The sequence below is a fragment of the Thermobia domestica genome, chromosome 9 (genome assembly GCF_964235325.1).
Source record: "Thermobia domestica chromosome 9, izTheDome1.hap1.1, whole genome shotgun sequence".
In the NCBI taxonomy this organism is placed as follows: domain Eukaryota; kingdom Metazoa; phylum Arthropoda; class Insecta; order Zygentoma; family Lepismatidae; genus Thermobia; species Thermobia domestica.
In genome coordinates, this window is record NC_137462.1 from 162,307,234 (window position 1) to 162,326,795 (window position 19,562).

The 19,562-nt window shown below is 34.2% G+C and overlaps 1 protein-coding gene across 1 annotated transcript in view; it reads left to right on the forward strand.

Moving 5' to 3' along the window:
• cin (Molybdenum cofactor synthesis protein cinnamon) overlaps nucleotides 1–19,562 on the forward strand; it is an 87,676-nt gene that overhangs the window by 14,678 nt on the left and 53,436 nt on the right. Inside the window, exons 4-6 of the mRNA XM_081772101.1 lie at nucleotides 5,501–5,783; nucleotides 8,030–8,154; nucleotides 13,751–13,901. Coding sequence (XP_081628227.1) covers nucleotides 5,501–5,783; nucleotides 8,030–8,154; nucleotides 13,751–13,901 — 559 coding nt within the window. The remainder of the gene's footprint in view (nucleotides 1–5,500; nucleotides 5,784–8,029; nucleotides 8,155–13,750; nucleotides 13,902–19,562) is intronic.

Here is a 19,562-nt window from a genome sequence, read left to right on the forward strand (position 1 = left end):
GAGATTAAATATGTACAAATGGAAATGACACACTATACAAAATGAATAAAACGTAAGTTTAAATAAAGAAGAAAAAGAACAAGAAAGAAAGAAAGCTTAACTATATGGTGCAGTGACTGTTTATAATCTGGCTCGTCTATGAAAGCAGCATTTTCTTATATTCTCTGTACACGCGTGGAGGGGGTAACATATTACTTCATGTTCGTGACCACTGCTTATGAACAGTAATTTATGTTATTTAAATTAGGTTAGGGGCCACCCATAGGTCCTGTTGGATCGAAAACGTCGAGAGCAAATTTCGAGAACTGGACTTTGTCTAATGGTACTAGTGGATGATTTCTGGCTTGGTCACATGTTCTGAAAACCGTGAGCTTTTTGACAATATATTCGCCAAGGTCAAAGGTTGCCGAAAAATTTCCTTATATCAGAAATCTTTAAATATATTTAAAACCGTTGAGTTTTTTTTTTTTTAATAGCCTTCTACAAAACTTGTTCAGAATTAAATTTTCAGCAAATTTACTATTTTTACCTTTTTGTGCAGTAAATTTTTTGTAGTATGATCAAAAATTTAGAGGGCATTATTTCCTAAACTATCTTATAAATATCTGGACCATACAAATATCCATACTATTTCCTAAACTACATTATTAAGTATCGGGACCATACAAATATCCATACGATAAAGAGGTAAGTAGATATTTCAGGGGAGAAAGTTGGGGCATGTACTATTCTGTTCCACCCTTCCCTCGACGCGACGCCCTTGCCTAAAACCTACTTTTATCGCAAAATCAAATACTGTATATAACGTAAATGTGTACGCTACATTTTATTTTCTTTACTTTTACGGTATTTAGTAAAATATAAGTCACTGTAATTTCACAGAGGTTTTATTTCATTAAGTAGAAATAGTCTTACTGTATTTAGCAAAGCCAGTATTAACTACTAGTTGTTTTTGTATATAACCTACATTTTTATATCTTCATTTTCTAATATGTGTTCTGAGTTTTGGACATGAATTCTATTTATTTAAAAGAAAATAATTATTAATCTGCAAAGATACTTAAATTACATTCTTGCATATAAGCTTATTGTTTCCTAGAAGGATTAAAGTTTAATGTTAAAAAAAAAAAAAAAAAAAAAAAAAAAAAAAAAAAAAACTTTCAGTTAAATTTTAGACTGCCAGAGACTGACCAAGTGCCATAAATCAAAAACACGAGGAGAAATTGCTCCTGACTTCATGCCTTCACAACTTTTAAATACCACTGAAAAACAAACTGTTTGTGACGATGATCGTGTTTGAATTTTAGTTCGCTTTGTGCAGTCTTCATGCTTGCCTGGTCTCAACCTTTCAAATACAGTGTAAGTTCCCTCTTGGAGTGCATTTACTGCCCTTATCACTGAGAAACTCCTGCCTAAAATCTCCACTGCAAGTATGCCAGTTCTGCCACATCTCGCTACAGATATCGATGCTGTACACACGACAATGCTTAATTTTTTGGATGCACTCTCCCAGAATGAAAAAGAATGCGGGTTTTATAATGTGACGAAGGTGTTTATAGACTGTCAAAAGAACTACATCTGTCGTTCCCGACGAAGTTTAAAAACAATTTCTTGGGCCTGGGTTCGTTCTACACTTGTAAAGTTATCATCAACTACATTGGTGACTATCTGAGTAAAAGTAGAGCAAAAGAAATGCTAACAGAGGCAGAAATATTTGGGACAAAAATGATTGAGAGAGTGCTTAGTGGTAGTCACTACTCTCGTGGAGTTCGAAGTCTATTTCTATTCGCAGAAACAACTCAAATTTTACAGTGGCAATAATTCTTTCTGAAATCAGATCCTAGGAAATATATGGACGTCATTCAGTCAGTGAAATGTCTTTCAAGATGCATGTGAAGTTGAAGGTCGAGATGCAATAATACGTTCGTATATTGAAGTTTCTAGCGTTATGCAACCCATGATCGATGATCAATACATTAATCAGTGTTGTGTTTCCAGTTTTAAAACATATGATTCGAGCTGACAAAGAGGGCAATTGAAGCTTCATGTGTGTGTCCCTTCCACAGTTCTTTGCGTTCGGAAAAGTTAATTATTGTAGATGGGGCTTAGTTCATTTGGAAGACTGTTTGAAGCTTCAAGAAACACACAAAAGCATCCATGAGGAGTTCATACGAGGTCACTTTGTTGTCCAACAGCCAGATCAAAACTTTAGTGGAGTTGCAGTGGACCAGGCACTGGAGCAATTGTGCAACAAATCCGCAAAACGTCCAGGAGGAATCATTGGGATCAAAGATGGAAGAAAGCTGTTGTCCAACGAGATCTAATTCAACATGGAAAGACCAGGATCAAACACTTCCATCGTAGAATGTGCGGGTTTCAGGAAAATGGCGAGTAAACGCTTCACCACGAATTCTCATTAAGGTCACGCAATCAGATACCGATTCTGTGAAAAAAGTGTGAATTGTATCTGTGAAAGACAGAACCCATTTGATTTAAATGATTGTAGTTTGCACAATCTAGTAACTGGAAAACATTACATGGAAACCGACGAGAACTTCAAGCTAACGTGCATGAGCATTGGCGATAGAGGGTACCTTAAATTTCGCGACGATAGATTTATTTAAAAAGACAGTCCTCTGGCGCGAATAATAGTAATAATAATAAAAACTAGAACTCAACAAGAAAACATGAAATCTGACATCATAAGGGAAACACCTGAAAGTATGAGAAATATTGACATAGCTAGGGAAAGAAAATACCCACTCGATCGCTTATTGTGCTACGAAATAACTTCAACTATGTTCTCCCTAACAAAAGACGGTTCCCTGTCCAAATCAAACAAATCTAAAATGATACAGGAACTGGAAAAAGAATTGTCTGAAATGTCTACTTCAACTCTCTCTGCGTCTTCTTTAGCAACTTTGGCTGCATTTGGCTTCATGCTTCATGCCCATGTTGTTGCTGCGTCGACTGAAAAGTCGTTGGTGACGTGTGGAGATTTTGAACATCATATCTTGCGTAGAATTCTATCAATAACACAAGGATCAAGCAGAATAGATATATTCGATGTGTATAAAGAGGATAGTGTAAAATCGCACGTACGTCTCAGAACGTGTGAGAGTCAATCCATTGAAATTACCATAAATGGCGCAAAAACCCCAATGCCAAAAGATGTGCATGCATTCTGGGCATCTTCCCAAAATAAGTACAGACTCCAATTGTTTTTCGCTGACTATTTGATGTAACAGAGACATGAATTGCCAGGGATGGATGTGTATGTTGGTGGGTTAGAAGTTTGGGGGAAAAGAAGCATTTTTATATTAAATGAGGAACCCGATTTGCGATACGAACTGAGAGGATATTTTTTTAAATTTTAAACATGCAGTCTCCAACTCGAGCATTAAGCGCCTAATTCTTGCATCATCTGATACTGATACCTTCATTTGTGCTTTGTATTATTGTCAGAAAGACTTCAGTCATGGATTAGTAGAATTATGGACATTATGTGGTGCTGAGATCACTTCACGGTATGTCCCCATCCATATTCGTGCTGAATGCTTGCGGAGTTCCGTGATTTATGTCTTACCGGCAGCCCACGGTCGAACTGAATGTGACACAACGAGCAACGTTGGCACTAAGCATTCTGCTGTTACCACTGCAAAGAATATGGCACAGTATCTGACTGAATTCGGCAATGAAGAATTGTCAGGAACTATGATAATGTATGTAGAAACCTTTCTAGTGAAGATGATGTCAAGTAAATTCTCATCGATGGATAAATATAGAATTTACCAGTATTATCGCATTTACCAGTATCATTTCTCCAAATTACCTCCAACCTCATCTTCGATATATCTTCACATCAGAAGAGCTTATTTTCAATGCTACAAGTGGTACCACATATTTGATGAAGCCCCAGAACTCGACCCATTTCAGTATGACTACAAAGACAACAATGGCAAATGAATCGCAGAAATAACACTTAGAACTCTTCCTATCGACTTCCCATTCCCCTGCACTTGCAAAAAATGCGCAAGAAACACATCTTGTAAGAGTCACATGAATGTCATGTCTTGTCAATTCTGCAGTTGTGAAAGCAGCGAATGTAAAAATCCATTTACGTAATTTTGATGTTATCTAGTCTCATCTATTTTTATAAATCACATCTATATGCACCTATTCGTGTACAAAATTTATATGTTCTAAATTAAATAACACCTCAATATCACTTTATTTGCTTATCGATTGCAATTATATTCCAACTTAGTGTTGTACCTTGTAAAGAAAAATGTAAATAAGATCTTTGTATGTTCAACGTAATCAGTATTTGAAGTGATGGGAGAGAAAACAATTCATACAATTAAAAAAGATGGGAGAGAAAACAATTCATACAATTAAAAAATATATATATAAACAAATGTCAGTATATATAATTTCAAACTTAACATGGTAATAAGCAAGAATGTTACTTAAGTATATTTGCAGAATAAAATTATTTTCTTGTAAGTAAATAGGATTTATGTTCAGAAACCAGATAACGAAGATATAAAAATATAGGTTATATACAGAAAGAACTTGGTAATACTGGCTTTACTGAATACAGTACGACTGTTTTTACTAAATGAAATAAAACCTTTGAGAAATTATAATGACTTACATTTTATTAAATACAATAAAAGTAAATAAAATAAAATGCGTATACGTTTACGTTATGTATCAGCATTTAATTTTGCGCGGAGTTTTGCGATAAATGTAGGCAATGGCGTTGCATCGTAGGGGTGAAACAGGGAGGTACATGTCCCAACTTGCTCCCCTGAAATATCTACTTACCTCTTTATCATATGGGTATTGGTATGGTCCAGATATTTATAAGGTAGTTTAGAAAATAGTGGCCCCCAAATTTTTGATCACGCTACGCCACAGGACAAAAGATAAAAAATATTGAATTTACTCAACATTTAATTCTGAACAACTTTTGTAGAAGGCTTTTCAAAAAAAAAAAAATAAATAAATAAATAAATATATTTAAAATTTTCTGATATAGAGTAATTTTTCAGCGCCCTTTGAGCTTGGCGGCCATATTGCAAAAAAAAAAAAAAAAAAAAGTGACCAAGCCAGAAATCATCCAGTAGTACCATTAGACAAAGTCCAGTAATAATTTGCTCTCGACCTTTTCGATCCAACAGGACCAACATGCTCCCACACCAAATTCTTCGCATTCTTTAGACAACCTACCTGTAATCCTGCACGATCTAGTATGATATCTGCCAGATTAGTGAAAGTTTACTGTAAAAATATGGATGTATGGATGTATATGATGAATAGCAGATAAAAGAAATCAGTTTCAGGATTCTTTAACATATATTTATTTTCTATTTTTTACACTTTGTTTTATTATCTAACCCTACATAATCTCTTTGAGAACAAACATTTTCTATAAATGGTTGGCATAAATGTGTAGTATAAGTTTTTTTCTTTTCTTTTCTTTTTTTTTTTTAAGAGCTGTTTGTGGAATACGAAATGAAACATTGATTATCAATTTACCAGGAAGTGTCAAGGGCTCTCAGGAGTGTTTACAAAGTGTAATTTCTGCAATCCCACATGCCGTTTCATTAATAAAAGGACGCATAGCTGATGTAAAGAAAGTGCATAGTACATTGAGTACTGGGGATGGTACGAAGAGTCACCACGATCATCACCACCCCCACCATCATCATCATCATTCTTCCCATCATCATCACCACTCGCATGACCATGGAAAGAATGCCGTAGAACAGAGTAAGGTAAGTACGTAATATAAACTCTACATTTTTCTAACGTAATTATTTTCAGTTTAGCATCCCTTTCAGCAGCGAGATTATATGAGACGTAGACCTATAGCTTATTGTGGGGTCCGAATCACATGAGCTCCCGCCGGGAGTCGAACACGGGTCTCCCACGTAAAGGCACGTACGTTAACCGCTTTGTTACTCGTGAGCTGAACATATTCAGTGAAATGTGAGTAGTGGTGTGCTTTTGCACAATACAAAGTAGGCATAAATTCCTTGCTAATGATTGATGACAAAACTCTCATGAAAATTAGCAAAATAATAAACATATATTGGTCGAAAAATACGTTTTTCTAGAACTACAACTTCCGGAAAAGTAATCTAGCTTAGAAATTATTGACCTAGGTAAAACAACCCTAAAAATAAATCACATACAAAGAACTGAAGCACTTAGAGAATAAAGGTGTTATGTTACATTTTTTGAAACCTTGCATTCAGGCGGTTCATGCACGTGTTATACGTTAATCATGCTACATAACACATTATTTAGTGAGTCCTCGTCTGAGTGCAGATAGTTAGAAACTATGAAGCCGGATGTTAACGGACAAAGTTGCGACAGTCAGTTTTGCCGTCATATTCAATTTGTTACAAAACACCTCTATTCTCTAAGCGCTTCAACTATCTGTCCTATTTAAATATTCTTATTTCAGATGCACACTGTATCTGCTTAACATATTTTAGAATGTACGATTGGCTGTCGAAAGCCAATACAATCCGTATCCGTAGTCTACGGTTCAAGAACATTTATACAAAATTTCAAATCATCAGGCACAATGGTTTCGGAGATTAATAGTTATTGAATCAGTTGGTTTACTCTTTTTACATCTAGATTAAAGAAAGGTGTTCTAATGCTCTTTAATTTAATCAAACTAACATTGTATTTTCTGTAACCATTTAATTAACCTACAGAAGGTAATAATATTAAAAATATCAGAAACTTTGCAACACTCCCATGGTAATAAAAACGTCAAAATCGTAATAAAATTTTTTTAAAAAATCACGCAAAGAGAGGTTTTACTGTGCTAAAAGGAAGATAAATAATACAAAAATATTACTTGAAAAATGACTTCTAACGATGATTTTACAAAATATCCACCACCGTTTAAATTTATATATATATATATATATATATATATATATATATATATATATATATATATATATATATATATATATATATATATATATATATATATATATATATATATATATATATATATATATATATATATATATATATTTCAAGCGAACTAAAAGTGTACAAAGACGAATTAAGTGAGACTGAAATTAAAATGAGAGTTTCAAAATATTGAAAGAGAAAGCAGTGCTGATACAAGAAATAACCATGCGTGATTTGATTTTGAGTGTAGCGTCCCTTTCAGCAGCGAGCCTATATGCTATGTGGATCTACATCTTAACATGGAATCCGAATCACATGGGCTTCTCCCGGGAATCAAACTAGGATCTCCCATGTCAAAGGCGCGTACACTAACCGCTTAGCCATGAGGGAGCTCAACTAATACTATTAAACAGATGAGAGATGATTATTTTAATGTTTATTAAATATCTTCCTAACGTTTTAGTTTATTTTGATTTGTCTGTTAAAAGGTACTGTGTTTATTTCTTGTGGATTTGAGCTAGTGTTGATTATATGATTCAAAAAGTAAACTGCTAATCTTGTATTGTATTTAGCTTTTATTATTATTATTATTATTATTATTATTATTATTATTATTATTATTATTTTTATTATTATTATTATTATTATTATTATCATCATCATCATCATCATCATCATCATCATCATCATCATCATCATCATCATCATCATCATCATCATCATCATCATCATCATCATCATCATCATCATCATCATCATCATCATCATCATCATCATCATCATCATCATCATCATCATCATCATCATCATCATCATCATCATCATCATCATCATCATCATCATCATCATCATCATCATCATCATCATCATCATCATCATCATCATCATCATCATCATCATCATCATCATCATCATCATCATCATCATCATCATCATCATCATCATCATCATCATCATCATCATCATCATCCTCCTCCTCCTCCTCCTCCTCCTCCTCCTCCTCCTCCTCCTCCTCCTCCTCCTCCTCCTCCTCCTCCATAAAAATCTATAATAATTCATGTTTCTGTGATTATTATTAAAGGTAAACATAAGTCAAGTTGCGAGAAGAGCACGAAAGTCACCCTATCCACTTCTTAGTGTTTCAGAAGCGCAACAAATAGTCCTTGAGCATGCTACAGTTTTAGGAACGGAAACTGTAATGTTCAGGCAAGTACATAAATTTGAGTCAGATTTAATAATAATAATTAAGTAAATCAATAAAATGTAGAATTGTCACTAATTGTAATGTATTGCATAGAGATTATTTATTTATTTAATTCCAGATACAGCCTAAGTGAGGCAAGGTTATACTGGAATCAATAAAGAATGATAAAGGAATTGGAAGGAAATCGGCTAGGGCATGTATTTATTTAAAGATGTCACCTCAACATTCTTTTGGTATAACTTAATAAGGATCTCTGCAATGATTAACGATTTTGTATTAAAAAAAAAAAATCCTTGGCGCAATTTTTATAAGAACTGTGAAAACTGTAGAAGTACTAATACTACGAAACAGAAAACAATTTATGAATAGCATCAACTAGCAATATACATCAACTAGCTATAGAAGACAGATCGAATTTATCGTTTAAGTACGGTTTTACGAATTTACAGTTTTTTATAGTAAACTAGTACTTTTTAATATTTGAGGAGTGAGCGATCGGTCAGTTTTTTCCAATATCCAGTTTTTACTTGAAATTACATTAAAATTTAAAAAGTGAAAATTTGCAACTCGGTCGGAGACGTAAGAATAAAAGTATAAAAAATATCAAAGCAACTAAGTTTGTAGGACTATAGATAAATGATATACGTACATGAAATATACACATCAGTACATTACGAAAGAAACTTTTTGAAGTTAACTCTGCATTAGAAAATGTGGAAACTTTATTTGATCTATCAACACTTAAAATAATTTATTATCATCAGTTCTCTGGGACAACACACTGAGGAAATGCAGCCCAAAGTAGGATAATGTTTAATATCCAAAGAAAGAGTAATATGAACAATAGAAGGTAGCAAATCAAGTGGATCATGTAAAAAAAATATTCAGAAAGTTTAAAATTCTTGCACTACTTTGTGTTTATGTAATACAATCAGCGATAATAATAATAATAATAATAATAATAATAATAATAATAAACCATTTAAAGCAACAGTTAAATGCAATAGCAACATATACACCTACAACATTAGAAGTAAAAGCGAAGTTACAGTTTCAGCACATTACCAAAAAGATCCTAAGAATACAGGAATACTAATTTACAATAACTTACCTAACAACATAACAAATTCTAAATTTGATAAAAATTTTCAGACTAACAAACTACCTGCTGCAACATTGTTTTTACTTTCTTTCGTAATTTTATGAACATACTCAACAAGGAACGTAATAATAATAATAATAATAATAATAATAATAATAATAATAATAATAATAATAATAATAGTTACTAAAGGGCTTGAAACCACGAAGTTAATATAGCGTGTACGGTAAATATATACAGTGAAACCTCTCTAAAGCGGACAGCCGTGGGGAATCAAAAATTGTCCGCTATGGAGAGGTGTCCGCCTTACAGAGGTTTCGATATTTTCTTACGTAAATTAGTAATCAAGGTGATATGTAATTAGGAAAAAAATATTTTTGATGAATCGTGTATTTACGAATATTACCAAAATGTTACGATACCTGCATTATCCTCCACCCTCCAATACTCTTTGTTCGAGGCACAACATTGAAATAAGATACTATAGTTCTCTGCACTTTACACTTATCACTACTTACTCCGTTTTCAGTATGCCGCTTTAATTTGTGGATTAATTGCAGTCCAGAAGTGTCTTTTTTGAGACAATATGCGTACCCGCGGGCAAAAAATACCAAACTTGTCTTCTGCTTGGTCAGAGATTCCAGAGCGACAGTAGCATAATATGTCATCCCAAACGTCGGGCAACTGTCAATCACTTTTGTGTCTAAAATAGCTTGGGTGGGAGCGGGATGCATGCAAAGGACATGAGAGTGTTGCTAAACAGAGACGCTTCATCTGGGTTGCTGAGCAGACAGTTGAAGAAGCTAAATGTTACATTGCTTCCTTGGTGACACATATGAAAAAATGAATTTTTGCTATACTTTTTAACTTGTTTCTAGAGAGTGTCCGTAATACAGAGGTAAATAATACCTATAAAAGACAGAAAAGACTGTCCGTGTCCGTACTAGAGAGTGTCCGCTTTAGAGAGGTTTGCCAATATGTTTTTTTCCTATTGCAATGTTTGGGGATTACAAAATATGTCCGTTACGGGAGGTGTCCGCTTTATAGAGGTGTCCGTTAGTAGAGGTTTCACTGTATAAATAATATATGCAGTAACGCAGCGTAAAGTTTCGAAACGAGTAGGCTGAACTAGTTCGTGGAGAGTAGTGATTCGCACGGGAAGAATAAGATTTAATGAATACAAAACTGAAATTTTGAGTATAGGGAAATTAACTCCATTTTTCTTTAGAAACGAAATTTTCAGAAACAATGAAACATTTGTTCCCTTATTTTTAATAAAAGTTAAAATATTGGAAATTTTAATATTATAAAATTGCTCGTTTTCCTTCTGACAACACAACATTGATGCATGTCTTGCAAATAAGAACAGAAAGAAAACACTGAAGTGATGAACAAGACTTTACTATTTATAAAAATAAATACTTTACATGTTACGTTTCGATCTTCTAACCAAGATCCTCATCAGACATACACTCAGACTCAGAGTGTGTGTCTGATGAGGATCGTGGTTAGAAGATCGAAATGTAACATGTAAAGTATTTATTTTTATGAATAGTATAGTCTTGTTCATCAGTTCAATGTTTTATTCCTTTTCCTTCTTTAGACAACGAAACCACGTATTTTCTTACTTTTAATTAAGGGTTTATATCCTGAATTTCACATCTCCAACTTAAGCGAATCCTCACATTTGTCGTTTTCTGAACAAAAAAAGTCGGAAATTGGGACGGGATTTTTGATAACACTGAAACAGATTTTTAAGTTGTTTCTATTGAAGAGCTTATTTACCAAGTTTCTTTTCATTAACTTCATGAATTCGTGAGATATGTATATTTACGGTATTCTTGGCAAAAACACTGAACCTCCTTTATTTCTTCCCCCATAGGATATATATCTAAAAAAATTCCCCTTCTTATCCCTTGCTTTCGGAAAAAAAAAGTAAAATTCGTCCAAATTTCACATTTTTATTATAAGTAGTGCGGTCTGGACGTTGAAAAGTGAGTCAGTTTTATTCTTTTATATAATAATATAAAAGAATGGGGATAGTACCATAACATGACTATGAAAGAAATAAATTATAATTCACTTGGGTATTAATAGTATCGATAATAACATTCTTGTTTATTCTATTTCTTTTCCGTCAACATTTAAAAGTTACACACATATATATATATATATATATATATATATATATATATATATATATATATATATATATATATATATATATATATATATATATATATATATATATATATATATATATAATAAATGTTTCTACTTTGTTTCTGCTCAAGACCGTTCGTATTTCGGAAAATAACCGCTATATTAGGACACTGCTGTATTTTCCGTGTCACTCCATGCGACGAACGACAGAAATAGTGCGAAACTTCACGAAAAGCTAGCTTTAGTCATCTTCCTCGTTTTCGATTTGTGTATTACTCTCAACAGTCTTCATAAGAACGATGATGAAGTGATCGTATCATCACGTATTCTCATGCGGTAAAGATAAGGCTATAATACAATAGCCTTCTGAGTGTGATTGTAGGGTTTAAACTTCAAAAGCTACTATTACTTGTCTCGTGTTTATACGGTATATTATTAAATAAATAATATGTTAATGAGATACAATGTATTAATGATTGGGATCATTGTTTTGATTTTGACATATAAATATTTGGATAGGCTTAGCCTTATAGCCTTAATGGACCCTTCGTACGTGAATATATGTATTTCTATCATGATAGCTAGTTTATGTACCTTTTAAAATCATGCTATAGTAGTGATATCATTATAGACTTCTATAAATATGAATTCTCTGTGTTTCCCAAATTTTGAGAAAAAAGTCAGGTAAGGAATCTGGAATATGGCTAAACGTGGTCAACATAAGCACTTGCTTTGCTATTTGTTTCCCCATTCCGAAACATGTATTTTATTTATTTGTTTATTTTTAAGCTTATATTCTACATTAGAGAACATACATCCTTTGAAAAATTACAAGCGAAAGTCTATTAATTTTTGTTCTTGTTCTGGTAACATGAATTCATAGTAATAGAAAATTGCGCTAACCCTACAAAATCAATAAACAGGAAATGATCAAATATCGCCTCAGCGTCCTAACGCGGTAGAAATGGACTTGGTTGAACAAAACCAATGGAGAATGCGCGAAAGGGATCAGAACTTCTTTATTCGTCATATCGATAACATCGAACACGAATGCAGTTCAATGACGATTTACCAAATTAATAAGACTTCATTTCTCTATTCGATCAAGAATGAAATCATTCAAATTTAAAGAATACATTGGAAGACACAATTCCACAAGATGCCAAATATCCAGCTTTCGATGCTCGGCACTGCATTTTTCATACTTCTGGTACTTATTTCAGTTGGAAGGATGCGAACTCCCGGAAGTCGTTGTTAGACGTCCAGAAAAAAGAAAGTCTAGATGTTCGCTCTTCGGCCTTGTAGAGAATATGTCGCCGCATCATACTGTTTGTAATGGAGAATCAAACTCAAGATAGTGTAAAAAAAATCAATGGATGGAATTTTGTTCCGTGCACAGTGTTAGTGTGATGTGTAACTACGAACAGGAGTTCACTAGGGGAATAAATATAACACGCGGGTAGCGAAGTGTTACTAAGGTTATGTGAATATACCGTTACTGTCCTTTACTTAACGTAAATTGTCTAAGCTACGAGATTGAATTATCGAGAAGAATTATTATATTTGTTATGCCAGTTTGACGTATATTCGCTGAATTTAATGGTATTTAGGCCTATCCACTCAGTATCTACCCGTCACACATAAGTGTAAACTGTATCCAGGTGACTTAGCTATTCTTTCCTTTAGTTTGAATACTTTTTCTAAGTTATAACTAACCTAACTTTTTGCATTCTAGCTATAATTGATTTTAAATCTCCATATTCGATTCATCCTTGTATGACGACGTCATGTGTGACCGAGATTTGTTGCGACTTACCCCCTTTCCTCTTTTACAGAAAAAGGAGCAAAAGATAAGAGTGCCATGATATGATGTATATGGCAATACCTTTATATGAGAATTATTAAATAAATATATTGAGATATTCTATACCGTATGTACAAATGTACAATACTGTAGTCGCTTGAACGCAAATAAATAGATAAATAAACAAATAAAATAGTACATGAAATAAAATAAGAAATAAAAATAAAACTCAAAATAAGTAAAAATAAAAATAAGAATAAAGAATAATGCATCGGTATGGTAAACCGCAGACACGTGTTTGATCCTAGAGTTAGTCACGTGTTTCTACTCTTTAAAATTCAATCCTATAGTTCTTGCTTGTAAACTCTTTGCCAATTTATATAAAAATACTAGCTTCCTTCTCTGCACATTATAGCAATAATTCGCAACGATTCAGAATTATTCTAATGAAGGCACTGAAGTCGGTAAACACGTGGCTGATTTCATAGTAAAAAGCTGAAGGTAACTTAAGTGAGATTTTGTATTTCAGAGATGCCCTTGGTCGAGTGTTAGCTGAAGACGTTTATGCTAAAGATGCTCTTCCCCCGTTTCCAGCATCTATAAAGGATGGCTATGCTGTTATAGCAGCAGATGGAGCAGGGCGGCGAAAAGTTCTTGGGGCTAGCACAGCGGGAAGTAAAGTAAGCAGTTTTTAGTATTATTGTTTTGGTGCTGGTTCTGTTAATAGAGGTAATTTTAATGATCATCTTGCAAACTTTTGATGTATTTTTGTAGTAGGGTAATTTGGTTAATGTTAACATTTAGCGTAAAATTTTTGTTTAATACGGACTCTCGAATAATTTTCTTAGGGAACAGTTTTCATATATATATATATATATATATATATATATATATATATATATATATTTGATTGTCCCGTCTGGTGTCTTCAGGAATACGGATAGTGTTAGAATGTAGTAAGCAAGGAATTGCTAGTACTAATCATTTAAATTAATTATTTAATTAATAGTAATAATAGTTGTATGTGAGTAATTCTTCGTGGGTGATAACACTGAAACACATTTCTAGTTAGAAGCACGGTGGCTCAATGGTAGAGCGCTCACCTCTGATGCGAGGGCATAATCATAAGACGTAAAACCAGAAATTTCTCTTCATTCTGTTTCATATTTCTTGTTTTTATGTTGTGTATATTATAAAAGAAAATAATTTTGACAATCGTTTTACTGGCTTACTTTTCAGCTTCGTCATGTATTGTTGAAGCTTACAATTAACGAGCGAAATGATCACAGAGTTTTTTTTTTTATATATATACCAAAATGTACATGAAAAACTAAATCGATATTTTATTTATGTTGCAAATACTCTTCCACTACCTATTAAGGAAGCTTAAGTAATCGAACTTCTACTGTAACGTATACCTTAATTACCGGGCTGTTCCGTGTATTTTTAACCAAACGCGACTCCTTCCTCTCGCTCGAAGAATGAACTTGCCTGATTTGGTGAGGTGCGTCTGACAGTGTAGTATGTAAGCAATGAGAAAGTGTTCGTGATTTTTCGCTAGACAGAGAATCCCATCCAAGTTGAGCCTCTTTCGAGAGGAGTACATCGTATAACTTTTCGAAGTGTTCGTGTTTTCACACTGGGCCGAAAATGCCACAAAGACTTAGTCGCTGTTGGGAGAGTTATGCTGTCATCTTTTATGACACAAAGTTTAGTGTTTCAGTGATCAGGAAGGGTGTAAGAGCAAGGATTGCAACATTAGTTGAATTTTAGTGAAGAATGTGATCGACAAATATAAGGATTCCGTAGCCCCAGCGTCCGGTTCTCTAACTAAGGAAACGAGAATACGCCAGCTACCGCCAGAATTCCCCGACCCAAAGACAGATGCCGAACCATCTAAATGATCCTTGGAAACTGTCAAGCGCACCTTGCATGAACCACCGAATCTTGGAAAGGTGTTCAAAGCTATTGATCATCACCTTATTAGTGTCTACCAACGAGAGCGCAGATGTAACGCTTGGAAGCTATTCGAGCGGGATCTAGCAAACCAAAAGTGGCGCCACATTGGATGAGGTGTAGGTGTACTTTTACGACTGCGGAAAACCAAGAACCATCATGTACAGAGACAAAGACGCGAAGTACTTCACAAAGCGGATCCGATCATACAAAGAGACTTTTCCAGAAGGGTTCATGGTGATTGCCAGTCACTGTCGCCGAGACAAACTAAAGATTTGTAGGGTTAAGAAGAACTGCAAAATCAATTCGCAGTGCCAAGAGGAGATCCTGAGGCCGATCTACGAGCAGAGCCACTAGAGTACGGGAATGAGATCATCATGATCCGCATTGATCAAGACAGAGCTTCATCACAGACATCAAGATCGTTTCTCACATTCTACAAGGATATGAAAGAGGCTACTGGAATCCAGGCCAATGAGTTACCTGTGAGTTCTTCAGACGCAAGTTCAACGTAAGATCTGAACAGCTTAAAAGATCTTGCGAAAGGCGTATGACAGCTGTGAGTGTACTCTGAAAAATTGTGAAAGAGGACTGAAACAGGATCCTCCTCGTAGTTCTCCAACGGAGCCTTCTACAATGGAAACTACGTTGCTGGTCTATCGTTTGGAATCAGGGCAGACACATCGAGCACTACCGCATCTGGCATCATGGATTTTCGTAACTATTTGGCAAGTACAATTTGCTGACTTATACTTGGAACAGCTTCTGTAAACGCAAAGTATAAGTGTAAATTATACATATCTCTTGTATTGATTCCCATTTATGTTCTGTATACTCTATGCATTATTGCATGCCAATGAAGGTTGTAATACATGTAAAAAAATGTTTAACTTTTTTTGTAATAATTTTCCTTCGTCTTTTCTATATCCATTTACTTGCTTTCTCTTTCTTAGTGGTCAGTTTCTAAGTTAGAACCTTCAGTTTTTCAAACCTACGGACAAGGTAGCAGGAAAGCTGCCAAAAGTTTTATATCTTTAGAAAACACTTACGGGAGTCATCACAAGAGATACGTATTATAATAAAATCTACGCTGTAGAAAAGAAAAAAAGAAAGAGAAATAGTGTTTCTAATTGTGAAATAAGTGTCTGATTTGTAATTTTGGGTAATATACAGGTTTGACATGTTCTGTGTAATGTTTGTTTCATCGAAAAAGATGAAACAAAGGTGCAGTGATTTGTATTGTGGATGTGTTATTCTCGTTCTTCATTTGAATTTTTCTAAAATAATAGAAGAGGAACAGTATATATCGTACGCGTTTGATGGAAATCATCCATTATTGACCAAAATTGGGACGGTGATAGAACTTTACGAGCTTTACTATACACATGATATATTTTGGTTTCCAGATCTTTGGTTTCCGAGTTTTTAACCACTGAATTTGAGTTTGACTTAGAGAATGGTTACATGTGGTATGCTATCGACGATACTAATCCGTGCTTGACGAAATTTGATATTGTGATAAAAGTTAATGAGCTTTGTATACATTTGAGCATAGTATGAATTATTGTGATGTACAGGCTTGTAATTTCTGAGTTATTGGCCATTGAGCCTGGGTTAAAACTAGGGAGCACGGTGGCTGAGTGGTAAAGCATGGGGTCCCTGGTTCGGTCCAGGCCAAGTAATTTTGTAGTGGACACCGTTTCCGTGGGTTTTTTCATTGTACTCCTGCTTCCTCATTCCACCAATTCTTCCATCATCATTCACTTGCTTTAATCATCGTCTCCTGTAGCCTAAAGTACAGAATCGTAGAAAATTAAACTGAAATATTTCATTTTCGGGATTAAAACAGTAAAATGGAGACATTTCACTGAAACGTGATTGATGGAACTCATCCGCTCTTGACGAAAATTGGGATGGTAATAGAACGTGACAAGCTTAGTACCACATGAACTATTATGGTGTGTAAACTTTTGGTTTCTGAATTATTAGCCATTAAAGTTAGGATTGGATTAGTGAAATATTATATGTGGTATGGTATCGACCATAGTAATCCATTCTTGACCAAATTTGACATTCGGTATGGTGGTAATGATTGACGAGCTTTGTGCACATTCAAGAATAGTATGAAGTATTATGGTGTACAGATTTTTAGTTCTTAGTTGAATTCAAACCCTAAGTTTGGTAGCCAATAACTAAAGTACCAAATGCGTGCAAACCATTGTATTTCACACGCATATTAAGCTTATTAAAGTGTACGAACATTTCAAACTTGGTCAAGTGAAGATCTATAGATCCTGGGTTATTGGCCACCAAACTTCGGGCTTGGACTTCACAAACCTGTTACGGGCAGTAAGTGCAGTATGTAATTATAATCAAGATTTGCTAAAAATCAATGAAGGATAATGTTTTTTCCCGCTACTATTCTAGTTCTAGTTCATCAATTGAAGTAAAAACAATAAGTATTTTAAGTTCAAATGATTTTTATATTTATTCTTTCGTATTGTTGCTCACTAGTTTCGACTCTTGTCGAACAGAGTGAAACTAGTGAGAGATCATTCTTCACCGTGTGAAAATTGCTGCCAAAAAGTTCCAAATGACGTCATTATAAATATATAAATATGTTTTCGTTTAGGAGATTGTAATCAAAATTGAATGGACAACATTAAGACTGAAACGAGTAATATTATATTTATTCCCGGAATAATGTTAACTAATCTGCTTCCCCTGTATATGATTCTCTTAAGTTTTCTTGAAATTAATTGCATGTCATATGAAAGCTCTTGAAATGTCCTATACTAGACGTACTTTTCTTTCTTCTACCTTTGTTTTCTTTTGAGATAACTGGTTTTGAACAAATCTTCGACCATCACTTATGCCGATATCTCAGCTTAGCGCATTCTTCTATGGATGCTCTTCTCACACATGTTAAATCTGATTGCATACTGATCTTATTCGTACAGTATATTGATTTCATTCCTAAAACCTCTCAGTTTCTCTAAATCACCAATAATCCCCTTACCTTTGCTGGCCTTTTTGACTGACTTCCGGAGGCTTTAGGGCCAAAATAACAGTACCTATAGATAGGTCTTGACGAGTACGTCCTATTACATATATTGGTCACCGTCTACCTTCTGGGGCCCTTGGCAATGGAACTGTGAATAAATTTCTTTACGTGCTGAGGTACCACGTGTACCGTCAGACCCAGTGGCGTGCTAGTCACATATTTGGGAGATGGGACAAGCCTCTCTTTCCCTAGAACTCACTACTATGAGGAGAAGAAAATTGTTGCTGCTCAGGAAGTTTCATTATTACCTTTACCGATTACCATCTACCAAGGTACATTAGTAATTTATAGACACAAGGGGACCCTCTCCTTCTTTCGCAACACGAGCTTAGGACCAGCTATGGTAGAGAATAAGTGAAAATTTCAAATTGTTAAAATTAGTCTTTCGTCTGCAATTTTGTTCGAACATGCCCTATGTTTCCTTCACTATCTTATGTTTCCTGCTAGTTTTATCTCGTCACATATACTCTGCCGTTGCTTATCTCAAGCACCCGAAGTAGAATATTTTCCGTTCCTATTTCCTCTCTAAATGAATAAAATAAAAAACATATTAAAAAAGTAATTTAACTAGTATAACAAAATATAAATATTTGAACAAGAGAAGATTTAATTTACGACCACTTACAAAAGACATGGGATGTTCTTTCCAAGAATAGTAGCACAAACCTGCAAACAGATACGACCGCCACTGACATTGAATAAGTTATTATTAGAAGTAAAACACATGTGTGTAATGTAGGATCTTAAGAACGTTTTAAAGAGAAGTAAAGAACTTGTGGAAAAAATCGTGTTACTAGGGTTTTTAAAAGTAAGTTTCATCTTTGAAAATGAGTTTACTTACATTTAGAACTGTTGTTGGCAACGTTGCCAACCAAATGATTACAGGTGCTTACTGATGTCAAGTCAGAAGGTTGTTTGAAGGGTACATCACAGCGTTTCCTACAACACTTTTGTTGCACGTTATTCTCGGTGAGTAAATGTGTTGAGTCTTCATTGTCTGTCCAGCTTTTGTTTACTGTCCGCATCGCCAAACAGTTTTATTATAGTATTACCGAAATAGTATAATTTATTATTGGTGGGCGGTGATATCACAGTAAGAAGACAAAGCATTTTTAATACTAGGCAAAAAATTTGAGTTCTGGTTTTCATTCGTTACCATCAGTTAAGGTATTTCAGTCTTATAAAACTAAACTTCATCAATTCTTCTATTTCGTTACTTGATTCGTAAATAATTCTATTTGTTAAATAAGCATTTGTTTGATGAATATTGCTTACTACGATCCTTACTAAAGGAAGATTTATAAAGTTGACAACTAATACG